The 13149-nt window shown below is 36.9% G+C and overlaps 2 protein-coding genes across 4 annotated transcripts in view; one reads left to right on the forward strand and one right to left on the reverse strand.

The window, feature by feature from the left end:
• dnmt3bb.1 (DNA (cytosine-5-)-methyltransferase 3 beta, duplicate b.1) overlaps positions 1 to 2518 on the reverse strand; it is a 43194-nt gene extending 40676 nt beyond the window's left edge. For all 3 annotated transcript variants that reach the window (XM_083570156.1, XM_083570155.1, XM_083570154.1), the window contains exon 1: positions 2294 to 2518. The gene's annotated coding sequence lies outside the window, so the exon portion shown is untranslated. The remainder of the gene's footprint in view (positions 1 to 2293) is intronic.
• Positions 2519 to 3119: 601 nt separating this feature from the next.
• Positions 3120 to 12643, forward strand: commd7 (COMM domain containing 7). The gene is made up of 9 exons (XM_083520736.1): positions 3120 to 3286; positions 4938 to 4991; positions 5109 to 5211; positions 9111 to 9167; positions 10032 to 10069; positions 10272 to 10362; positions 11326 to 11375; positions 11968 to 12016; positions 12284 to 12643. Exons 1-9 carry the CDS (start codon positions 3203 to 3205, stop codon positions 12358 to 12360), a joined length of 603 nt encoding a protein of 200 aa, XP_083376862.1. The 5' UTR covers positions 3120 to 3202; the 3' UTR covers positions 12361 to 12643.
• Positions 12644 to 13149: the final 506 nt, after the last annotated feature.

Genomic DNA, 13149 nt, shown 5'->3' on the forward strand with positions numbered 1-13149 from the left:
GAAAACGAGAGAAATATATAAGTAATAGAAAATTAAAAGGAAAGATCCAATGTTTTCCATATGACAGTTCATATTCTGTTGCGGATCAGAACAATCACATTCCTTCATCGTTCACTTTAAGTACGCCATTATTACATTTCATTCGTTGCGTACCACATAATCTCAAGTAAAGCTTCTGAACGTATACAAAAATCGTCTTTGTAGACATAAAACTGTTTAAAATCAGCTGTAACACCTCGTTAGAGCTGAAACCTTTGAAAAGCAGGAAGATACCGAACATGCTTCAAAAGTACATTCCGTAATTTCTTCTCAATTACATGATATTTAATCCAGTCCCTGCCTGCCCAAAGGAACTACTGAAAGTCAAGTACAAAACATCATGTTTTCAATTTACTCATGTATTTGATTATATAAACTAATGTTTTTTAATCACATCTAGAATGAGAACAGGATGGAGAACATGATGAAGAACGTGTAGCACTCTAGGTTCTAGTAGTCTGTAGAATTCTCATTCTGCACAATATAAACATTATTAAATATGTATTTAATTTAACGTTACGTTAGTGATGTTAGATGACCAATCACTGACATTATTCCTAAAGGACGAATCATGAACACTATCAATCCCAAATGACCAATCACTGACCTTCTTATTCCTCAATAACCAATCACTGCTCACCATTGCTCCTAAATGACCAATCACTGACCACAGTTATTCCTAAATTCTAATGTCTTTCCAATGACTAATTAATGACTTATTTATTTCTAAATGACCATGTCCATTGTTCCCAGTAACCAATCACAGATCACTAATCTTTGTCCCACCATTGGACTTTATAATTATTATATTATAATTCTGTTCTTTTTTTATATAATATATTTTTATCCCAAAACGTTACCTTTGCAAACTCCTTACCACTGCTTCATTCGCATTAAAAATATATATATTTTTTTTTTATCTATTCTAAAATCTTATATGCAAATGCACCACGACAGTCCATTGAATATGCAAATCACAGCATGGCCATGGTCATCTCGCGGGCGACTTTTCCAATCATGCTGTAGCAACTTTCCCCTGGAGAAGGGCTCGGTGGTCCAGCGCTGAGGACGTGCGAAGTCGAAATTAGCATACAGACGTCACGGTTTGTATGAATAAACAATGTGCGAAAAAATATATATATATTATAATAACATACTTATAACATAGGATCAAATCTCTGGCTGTTATCACGGACTGATTCAAACGGGTAGGACCTGACGATCTGCTCGATTTGGAAATACATTTGCATGCATGTATGCACCAGAGAAACCAGTAAAGTCAGTCGGAAGGGTCACTCGTGCTCGAGGGCCTGTGGGAATTCCGCGCGCGCCGTCGCCGAGAACGCCAATTAGCGCGAGCCACTCTCCGTGCAACGCGAGATAGATAGAAACTGATGAATGCTCAGGGCAGAACATTCGTCTGCCCTGAGCATTCATCAGTTTCTTTCTTTCTTTCTTTCTTTCTTTCTTTCTTTCTTTCTATCTATCTATCTATCTATCTATCTATCTATCTATCTATCTATTCTGATTACAATATCTGATTACTTATTTGTTTGATCTGTTTAAACAAGTGCCTTGCTTGTACTTTGCTCGTAACCGAATCGCACACATAAACCCAGTGCAAACTTATCCACCAAAAAAAAAAGAACAAAAAAATCCATACGCAACTCGAAAGCAACAAAACGCGTATTTATATCTGCAACCCTACAGCACGCGCTTGGTGCGTGCTCCAGAGGAAAAAAATTCTATGCAATAATGATTGCACTGTTTATCTAACAAAAAAACCTAAATCTATCCTTAAACTTTTTTAAATTTGACCCAACCGGTTACCGACATGATTAACTTGGACAAAAACGTGTTTGTCGTGTGTGATCGGCATGCACGCATATATAGATATACACGTGACATTAAAAAGAAACATCAAGAAATTGAGAAAAAACTTTTTTTTTTTGCCCGAAAACTTTACAAAGGTGTTGTTAAGACGGATGAACAAATTGCACTCAAAATCTGGAGAGGAAAAAAAAAAAAAAAAACCCTGGTAGTAAATTCCAGTTTCCATGCATGCCACTTACATAATCGTTCTTAGGAAATGTCTGGTGCATGCTTATCATATTAATATAAAACTTTTTTTGTTGTTGTAACATGCAGTTAAGAAGGTACCTTGTGGAAGTGTGAGGTCTGAGCGCGTGCCGTTGAACTCGGCGAACGAGCGCGCGCTCCGAGCAGCTCGATGCAGAAGAGGAATTAAACTTACCTGTTGCAGGAGTGCTCGTGTTCCAGGCGCGGGACAAACACGATACTGGCGAGATCCCTTTTCTCCCGAGGTTTTGCCAAAGCCGTAGCAGCGAGTCACACTTCACCTCGAGCTCATCCACGCATTTAAACCCTTGGGGCGTATATGTAAATCTGTTCTCGTCTCTTGCTCGCTGGCGGCCGAACTGCTCAGGCGTGACCTTTTCCCCCCGAATCACACCGACGCGAAACGAAAACTTCATTTACCTTATAGGATTGAAGCCCTTTCCAAGCGGCTCTTTCTTTTCCTGTAAAAGCGCACCTGTCCGGATCAGGGGATGTTCTTAAACTTTCTGTAGCTCTCGACACCCAAATAACCTTTTACACATTTGCATATCTTCTATTTCTTTTAACTTCTCAGTAGCTCTTCTCTTATATTATTAATAACATGATAATATTCAACCAATACACCACACAGCGCTATTTTATGGCTGAATCAGCACTCTATAACATATACACAGAAACTTTTTTTCCCCCCTGGAAGCACAAATATGGCTCGAGTTCACAAAATATTCCCACTACACAAAGATACAATCTCTTACCTACACATTAATCCCCATCAAACCATATCTAATTTTTTTAGATAAGTGTTTTGCATAGTTTCTATTCTAATGGAAAAAAAAATAAACGGCAACGTTTGAAGTTATTAACATCGAAATTAATTATTTAATAACGTGTATTTTTTTTTTTGCATAACTTGGACCGTATTGGGATAAAGTTATATTTCTTAATCGTTCTTTTTTTTTGCCGCTGCACACGTGCAGCAGGGTCGAAAGTGCTGAAGCGAACCTGACGCTAGTGTGTAAGCTGAAATGCGGAAGTAGACGTGAAGCTAATTGACAGGAGACTCGGTTGGAGCTCGACAGAGATCATGGTGCAGTTGCATTTTACGAAAGACTCCGTGCCTGACAGTGTGAGCAGTGATTTTCAGACCTTGAATAAATTCAGTGAGCAGGTAAGGATGAGGAATCTAACACATGAAACGGAAGTATCATTTTGGCCGGATATGTTTAGCTGCAGGCTAAGCTGGTAGCATTCGGCTGTACTGTTGTATACGTTCCCATGATTGCCTTCATTGCGGAATATATAAATTATTAATTCGATTTATTTTAATAATATCGAGGCAGCCTGTTGTATATTGTCTATCCAACGTGTTTATTCACCAAAACACACCACGACGACTTTAGTAAATAGCCGAGCAGCACTGAATTGTTTGTTATTCAAGACATACTGTATATGCTGTATGGAATTCCTCTTGCAAGAATACATGCAGGACACAGCAGAGATTCTAGTATATGAAATTAAAATGTTCTGGTCAGTTCACATCAGAACCATATTTATAACTAACACTGCCCATTCATTCAAACCAACCAGTAACCCCAATTCTGCTGCATTGTGCTGATCACAGATCATCTCTCCTTCCCACCATTTACACCAAAATCATCATCATAACTCAATGGGAAGAATAAAACCCAATGCTTTTTGTTGTTCAAGGAGAATCATTTTCACCAAGGTCCCAAAGCACTTCAGTTTATTTTTACAACAAACATTTTTAGTTTTTACTTCATTTACAAGCAATGAATGCACAACACAATTAATAGATATGTTAAACAGCCACCAAACATGTTAGTGTGTTGCTGTCATCTTTTATTTCCTGAGAGGTCACGCCGTAACGTATATCATTTTTCTCTTGAAACGCAGGTCAGAGTTCACCGAACTTGGAGAAATGCCATTGATACATCTCTTTGTTTCTACATTAATAAATAGCATTTTTTTTAAGATGCACAAATGTAAATAGAAATGAAATATAGTGAATATAAATGTAGAGAATGTAAAATAATTTGACTTAAAAAAAAAAATTATTTAATGTAAATGCAGGTACATCGAGGCAGTGACACAAAGATAAGGAAATTGCTGTTTTGCATAGAATATAATTTTTTTAATTTATGAAAGAAAGCATTCTGCAGCTTTTTATTATTATGGCAGTGAGAACATTTACTTCCGTGTACTTTTTTTTTTTCTCATTTATTTTCAACCCACGAATCAAATTAGATTAGCCTTTTATAGGTTTGGGCACTGAGTGTAGTGTAACTGTGGCTTTAATGGCATCGTTAACGGCCTTTGCTTAAACCACACTCACACTCATGCATTATTGCTTAATCATATTCATGGGTCATTGGAAGGAGTTTTGTTCCAAATATAAACAAAAAAAGTCGACCCTGCTTCTGCCCTGCGCTGTTCTAAGAGCAACCTGGTATAAATTGTGTTTCAGTGTCTGTCGGGAAAAATCACATGCATTCAGAGAAAACAGAAAAAGTACATATTATTTGTAATTATTATTATTAACTTTTTATACTTTATAATTAGCATAATCAGTTTTCAGCCTCTCATGCACATCATCTTATTGTTTTGTCACAGTGCCTACAGATTCCTACTTCTAACGTTTGTTTTAAAACCTTTAAGACACTGCAGGATTTAGGAAAATGTATTTTGTTAGTTAAAGATACATTTGAATTTGTAATATGTGTGTGTGTGTGTGTGTGTGTGTGTGTGTGTGTAAGTCACATTGGGTCCCAATTAATTACTTTGTTTTCTGCTGTCTACAGCAATTTCTGAGCCTGACTGATTTATTGTACCAGTTTCTGTTGGAGCCTAAAGAGGTGAGGAAACCCTTTCCTGTACACAATAGATTTCAGTGCATTGTGGAGTTTCTGCATCGTGTGAGATTAAATGCAGATGGTTGTGTTGTTGTGTGCGTGTGCGTGTGCGCGCTTCAGGGGGAGCGGTTTCTGGCCCAGCTGAGTGAATTTGCAGGCGAGAATGGAATGGGTGCAGGTCCACTCAGAGCCCTAATGAAGAGCATTCTGCTGCTTCCACATGGTAATCCCAATACGCACTCCCGACTTGTTTCCTGACAAATGAACTTTATCTGCATTCTACTTCTGTGCCAGGTTCTGTCCACATGAATCCAGTGTGATCTGAAAATTACACTTTCAATTATTTCCAAAATTCATTCATCCATATTGAAATGTCTGAAAGCATCGTCATTACATCTCGAAACTCATCATCTCGAAAATCTGCACACACAGAAAAGTAAGAAGCTCGAGGTATTTCTGCAGGTGTTTCTTTATGTTTTGTTTACTTTGCGCTCTTTCAGCAAAGCATAGTTTTATTGATGGACAGATGAAGAGTTGAGGTTGTTGCTGCAGACAACGCAAGACTATTAACTTTTTAGTTTAGAGTTGAGTGGGTCACATGATCTCAGGGTGGGCGAGAAGTGCAAGACACATTAACCAATTAGAATACACAATAACAAATCCGGAAACACAACGACAATTCAGACAAACCGGAAAAGGTTGGTATAGTTTGCGGATGGAACACTTACCGATCTTTGGACAAGACACCTGTCATTCAAGATATACAGGAAGTACAACAGTCTGTGGCAGGAGAAAGTTGGAACGTATGTGTAAAAGTGTACAAACTAATGTTTATGTCAGGATATACTGCAGCATCTCCAAAATCACTGCATATGAATGTCCTTCCTCAAAGTAGCTTTGAATTAATTCCATTTTCTCCCTGCTTGCTTATGTTTACTTCTGTTATTTTCTTATATTTAAAGGTGCACAAATCGAAATTCAAAAAAAAGTTTAAATTAAACTGAGAACTTTACAGATGTACAAGAAACAAAGTTATAACATTTTAAATATATTAATCAAACCTTTTCCGGTTTGTCTGAAATGACGTTGTGTTTTCAGATTTTTTATTTTGTTTTTGCATTTGTTTATTTGTTTTTGCATTTATTTTGTTTTCGGATTTGTCATTTTTTATTTTTTTTTGCATTTGTTGTGTTTTTGCATTCGTTATTTTGTTTTCGGATTTCTTAGTGTTTTCTAATTTGTTCATTTGTTTTCTGATTTGTTAATGTGTTTTGCACTTCTTGGCCGGTATGATCTGCATCATAAATACAAATATGTTGCATGTTGAAAACCATGAACCTGGCATTTTCAAATCTAATTCAATCAATTTCTTTGATTTGCCAGACAAAATAGATGAATTATCCGGACTACACATAGCTATAGATTGGTATGATCAGGCACTGCCACTACCAGAAAAGTGGTCAGTGTGTTTTTTATTTGCTGATAGAAGCTGTATAAAACTGTGCTCAATTTGATTGGTTAAACAGACAAAATGAAAGCATCCATTTATTCCCCAGAGCTGATCACGATTTCATAAAGCTTGCCGTGCTTGCGTCTTCTATGTAACAGAACTTTAGCAAGCTTCTGGCTGTTCTGTATTGCACCGTCTGTCTGATTTCCCACATCTTCATGTGTTTAAATGTGGGGTAATGGTGTGGTGAACTCCGGTGGGATTAAAAGCTCACTGAAGCGTTTTAAATTAAAGCCGCGTTAAAAAAAAAACTTTTAAACGAGACATATGGAAATCGGCTTTGCGCTCAGTAAGCGTTTTTATTTGATTGTATCGACAGTAACACATTTATAATCATGTAACCGTCCACAGACGCATTGTATTGTATTGTTTATATTGTTCTCACTGGGAAAAAGCACTAAAAAGAAGTTGAAAGTAAAGATATTTGTGTAGAAAATTTAATGATCGAAAGTAAAAAAAAGAAATGGTCAAATAAAGGACTGATACCAGAAACATCTACTTAAGCACAGTAACAAAGTATTTGTACTTCATTACTTCTTATCTCTGCTCATCACCTCCTCGCTGGTGCACCGCTGTTCCTTCCTTTGACCACACCAGGAACAGCCCACTAAAGCTGCGCTTATGGAGATGCTCTGACCCAGTCATCTAGCCATCACACTTTTTCCTGCTTATAACACGTCGACTTGAAGGATAAAAATGCTCACTTGTTGCCTAATATAGCCCTCCCACTAACAGGTGCCATGATAAAGAGATAATCAGCATTATTTACTCACGGTCATAATCTTATAAGGTCCTAATTTTATGCCTGGTTGGTGTGTGTGTGATGGTTGTGATGTTTGGTGCATACTTTTGGAGAGAGATATTTGGTAGCATGAGGTGGTATCCAAAGGTTTTGAGACTAGCTCTGTTTACAAGAAAGGACTTTATTTATCTACATTTACACACTAAAACCTTTAAAATAATCCACCTGCCCAGTAATACAGCTCTCCCAAAATTCTGGACACTACTGAAGTGTGTCAAGCTCCTTCTGCGATTCGCGCTGGATCTCCGCACTGACGTTAAGCCAGATCTTCATCATTCAGGAACAGGGTGTCTGTAGGGGCCAAATCTGACGAGTAGGGTGGGTGATATCATGTGGATTGTTTTTGAACGATCAGCATGCACAAGTTGCCGAATGGTCTCAAAATTTTCAGGGTGTTGAGCTGAATCAGTGGATCAGCACCGGTCCGTGGGTGAATTGGTACCGGGCCGCACAGAATGAATACATAACTTACATTATTTCCGTTTTTATTTATTATCTGATTCTGTGAACAGGAATCAATTATTTTGAAAAAATGACCGGATTCTCTCCATCACATCTGTCTATCACTCACTCGTGATGCTTGTCATGATGCTTCAGTCACATGTCTTACCCCCATCCACTACCTTCTTAAAGGAGCTGCTCCAGCCGCTAACACATAATACATTACCGCTAAATTGAAACCCCCAAGCTAGCAAAATGAACAAAAATCAACACAGTGGATTCACGTTTATTATATTTAGAAAATACCTGTCGTATCATTTTATTTTGTTGTATTTATCCGCCACACCTTGAATGCCGTTCCGTGAAAATGCTGTGCAAAACATTGGGGACTGCTGCCCTGAATTATCTGTGGAGAATCGCTGTTAGTCAAACGTACGTCATGTCATACGTCTCTCGTCCGGATTTGCCCAGCTTTAAGCAGAATTTCACGTATGCACTTTGTTCTAACTTGCTGTCCATAATGAAATCACAGACGTGGAAACACATGTGGTCAGAATAGCAACAGTTGGCACATTTTTGTACCACCTTGTATTGTCATACCTGTAATATATTACCCCATAGTACAGTGTCATTTCAATATTTTATTGAAACCGTTTCTGTTGATAGGGACCAGATGGAATGCAGAGTAATACCTGTATTGTACAGTTTAACTGCCTTGATTAGATAAATACAATGTTTTACTCGACACTCGGTGCCGAAGCAAAGATCTGTGATTCGCCTCAGGAAAACAAAACAAACCTGTAGAAAACTGTGAAATGGACCAAAGTAATACAAATAAAAAACGAATATAAAACAGGGTTTGAGTACTGAGGTAATGAGTTTGGAAATCACAACCGTATGTGCCGCAGCTTTGGAAGATGTCATTACAGCAAAGACGTATAAGACAAATAAATCGCCATCGCCTTTGTAGTTTTTCACTGCTGCGGTAAAAACCAGATTTAGAAATTGAAGCTGTTTTTTTAATTGGTTTTTCATTCATAGCCTGCCGGAAAAACCTCCCACCGTTACCTGGTTTCTTAAATGGGTTGCTTCGGTATATAATCTGGACTCAACGTCATAGGCAGGAACCAGTCAGTGTTTACTAATTACATAAAAAAAAGTCTTTACTGGGACTAGGATGCTGTAAGAATTCTGTATTGGTCCATATTCAGTAAAAGATCCAAATGCCTTTTGTAATTATATTTGTCTACTTTGGATCTTAGAGGAGATTAAAATCGTAAAGTAGCTTTGCATGATCAGCTGATATTCTGTTTAAGGGGTTTTCTCTGGTGTCTGCCAAATAAATGATCAAAATCTGTGTTTCTCTCAGGTGCCATGAAGAACAACCTGACAGCTGAGCAGGTAAACGAGGACCTGCTTTCACTCGGTATGACTTTTTTTTTTTTTTTTTATCAGTAGTTAATACACATTTTTAACTCAGTAAAATTTAGTAATCTGTGACCTTATGACTTAATCTGGTTATAAAAAAAAAAAATGGTCGACATATTTTCTTATTTTAATTCATTGATGGAGTTATAAAACAATGAGTGACTGTGTTAAACTTTCACAAATTTAGCAGTCAAGAACTGTCGCCTGACTCATTAAGCGCTAACGCAATTCACTCTTGACTCTCTACGCTATGAGAAACAGTTTAAAAGAGAAACATTCCTAACGTAAAAAACCCCACATTCATCTGTGGTTTTTAGTTCACATAAAACATGCTTTACATGAGAATTCGCTCCCTTTGAACTTTTCACACATTTTGAAGCATTAAAACCTGACAGATGTGTAGCATCTCCTCTGAACAGAATTTACCTTGGACCTCTGGCAATGTTTTGATGTAACACCAGCACTCTGAAGTAAAGCATGTTGTGGAGCTGAGAGCAAGAAGAATGGAGCCAAAAACATGGCAACCTTACAGTAAAATTTCTTTCACCTGTGAACGGAATGTGGAGCTTCACCTTCCAACAAGACAACCCTAAGAATACTAATAATAAACTAATAAAGCTGAGACCACACTCAAATAACTAACAATTACTAATGACCAGAAGTCTCCTTAGGATCCAGATGTGTGACATCTGCTAGAGACCTTTTCCAGAAACCTTGCAGCTATAATTGCAGGTGGTTGTTTGTACCCCTTTGTACCTTCAGTAAACCAAATGGGAAATTTGGGTCCATTTTAATTCCTGGTTGGTTATACAAAGCACAGCAGACAAAATCGTTCTAATCTCTGATTCATGTCACTGTTTAGGGTTGACCGAAGACAAGGCCAGTCACTTCTCAGAACAGGTAATTCATTTACAAAGAAACATTGCATATAGATTGCATCTATAAATGGCACCACTAAGAAATTATTTTTTTTGCTTTCCCAGTATATGGCATATATTGATAAACTACTACTACTATTATATTTCTATTACTGTACAATTACTATTCTTTAAAGCCAAGTATAAAGTGCAATTTTAGTGTTATGCATGTCTCATTTCTTTAGTGGAGAATTCACTACCCAATGTTGTCCAGACTCGCTGTTGCACAGACACTGATGGTCAACCAGCTGGTGGATATGGAATGGAAATTTGGCGGTGAGTAATTATAGATTCCGGGATCAAATGCAAGAATTTCAATTCGGAATCTTTGCATTTATTCATTTCTCTATACGCCGACATTTTTTCCAATTTCAAAAAAGTTGTAAACTCTAAATAATGAATGCAGTGTTTTGCAAATATCATAAATCCATATTCTATTAACAACAAAACAAAAAAACCCACTGAATGTTTAAACTGAGAATAAATACTATTTTAAGGGAAAAAAATAAGGTCATTTTAAATTTAAAGGTTGCAACAGGTCTCAAAAAAGTTGGGACAGGGCCATGTTTCTTCTGCCTGTATGCACCTGGGAACTGAGGAGACCTGTTGCAAAATTTTTGGTAGAGAAATATTGTCTCGTATGTGTCTGACACAGGATTCTAGCTGCTTAACGGTTCTGGGTATTCTTTGTTGCTTTTTTCGCTTCATGATATGCCAAATGTTTTTAAATGGTGAAATGTCTAGACTGCAGACAGGCCAGTTCAGCACCTAATATTGATTTTCTCCCTTGTGCACAGAGCTTTCGCCAGATTCTTTGGAAATTTTGATGATATTATGTACTGTACATGCTAAGATACTCAACTTTTGCAAATTTATGTTGAACATTATTCAGAAATTGGTCTATAATTTTTAGATACAGTCTTTGTGAAGATTGGTGAAGCTATCTTCACTTCTGAGAGACTCTGTCTCAATAAGACCTGACTTTTGTTGCCCTGTCCAAACTTTTTATTATTATTATTGTTATTATTATTTTTTTTTTATGTGTTGCAGCCATCGAATAAAAAATTACCTTCTTTTTTCCTTGAAATGCTACTTTTCCTTAATAAAAAATTTCTCGCATTCTCTTTTTTATTTACATTTTACACAATGTCCCAATTTTTTGGAAATGGGTTTGTACAAATACTGAGCTGTTTATGTGGTTCATGACAGCAATTATAAAACCTATACCTCTGTTTGTAGTTACCGTTGGAACGAGTGAACTACAGAAGGCTGGACACATTTTCCTGCAGGTAATTAATCAAACTTTATTCAAAATCCAACGCATCGAAAAGTTTTCGCTGTAAGTAATTCTCTGCTGACCACTTAAATATAGGGTCATTAATGGGTTAAAGAAAAATTAGGCCTTTCTCCCGTATCAATGGCAGAAGAAGAAAAGGGTTTGCGCAGCGTAAAGGACAAAAAAAAAAAAAAAAAAAAAAAAGAGTTCTAGCTATTATTGCCACCCCTATTCGAATGGCCTTCTATCTCTCCCAGCCCTGAAGACACGCACATATTACAAATGGTTTTTATGTGATTGATCACAGCACAGGCTGCTTTGTTGTTGCTCTTGACTTCATTACAGTCTTTCACCTGTAAGTCACTCTTCAGCCTGCCCACATAAATATCCCTGCACCCCCACACAAAGCTGACACGCACACGAATGATAGCCGAAGGGCTTGCTTTTTAACACTTCGCTTTAATACCACAAAGCCTGAGACCGTTGATGAGCATAATTTCAGCTTGCTAACAGATTTATCTGTGTCAGTGCATTCACTTGCAAGCAGACTTTATTAAACCTGTTTCCCCCGAGTAACACTTTGTCACTTTTGTAAATCTCTGCAGCTGAAGCTGGTGCTCCGGAAGGGCAACACAACAGAAAATGTCTATATAGGTAAGATTTTTTTTATTCATTTTTTTGAAATCATCATATTGATCTTATTGATCTGATTTTTTTCTTAACTAGATTTAGTGTTACCATGTATGTAGCAAATATAAAATAACGTCCAGCATTCAGTTTCATGACTGCTTATGATCCTGGTTGTTTTAATCAAGTTAAATCTTTATTATTATTAATATAATTATTACTATAAATGTATTATTTTTATTTTTATTGCCAGATCTGGACAATTTTATACTTTTTTTTGCTTTGCTCTTTCAGAACTCACTCTACCCCAGTTCTACAACTTCCTTCACGAAATGGAAAGAGCTAAAGCCAATATGGACTGCTTCAGCTGAGGATCAGTATTCGTTCACACGTGACTACACTAATGATGACATGATACAGTGTTTGGCGAATCATAGAAAATGATTTAATGTGTGTAAAGGCATGAGTGTGTGTGTGTGTGTGTGTGTGTGTGTGTGTGTGTGTGTGTGTGTGTGTGTGTGTGAGATTATTGTATGACTGATGTTTCTATGCAGAGGTAAACTTTAGATGCACTTTGATCTGTTTGATTCACTTGTTTGTTGTCTTTTATACCATGCAATCTACTTATGGAATAAAACAAGTTGTGGACCAATATATCTTTAGTCCTTTTTTCAACCCATATAAACAAAGCTCTCAGAAATAAAAGACAACTGGGTTTTTTTTTTCTCTGTCACTTAGTGGTAATATCATGGGGACATGTTTTGTATATTTGACCTGGAAAGTTAATTGAAGGCAAAATTTTAGACCATTACAGTAACAGCTAATGAAAAGTTACACCATATGCACTTTGCTGGGTAAACAAAACACTCCAGGACAGAGGAAAAGTGCATTTTGGTACGTTTATTTTTTTAAAGTGAATATCTAGGAATATTTTAACAAAATGTAAAAAAAAAAAAAGATTATATGTGTTTATTTTTGTGCTAAAAGCGGCTTCGGCCAGGCTCTTTAACCTGAAATATCCCCACAGGTACCAGTGTTTCAGCAGTGTTGAGTGCTTTCAGCTTATCGATAATGCTACTTGTTTCCGTAGTAAAAAAAAAAAGTATAAATAATATCAATTTGTCTTTCTTTGCTGACATTTTAAACTTGCATCACTTGTC

Source organism: Silurus aristotelis (genome assembly GCF_946808225.1).
Source record: "Silurus aristotelis genome assembly, chromosome: 19".
Taxonomy (NCBI): Eukaryota; Metazoa; Chordata; class Actinopteri; order Siluriformes; family Siluridae; genus Silurus; species Silurus aristotelis.

Coding starts and splice junctions, on each gene's coding strand:
- commd7 (XM_083520736.1), top strand. CDS start 3,203: ATGGTGCAGTTGCATTTTACGAAAGACTCCGTGCCTGACAGTGTGAGC. Junction 9,168..10,031: donor CGAGGACCTGCTTTCACTCG/GTATGACTTTTT, acceptor GTCACTGTTTAG/GGTTGACCGAAGACAAGGCC. Junction 11,376..11,967: donor CTGGACACATTTTCCTGCAG/GTAATTAATCAA, acceptor AAATCTCTGCAG/CTGAAGCTGGTGCTCCGGAA.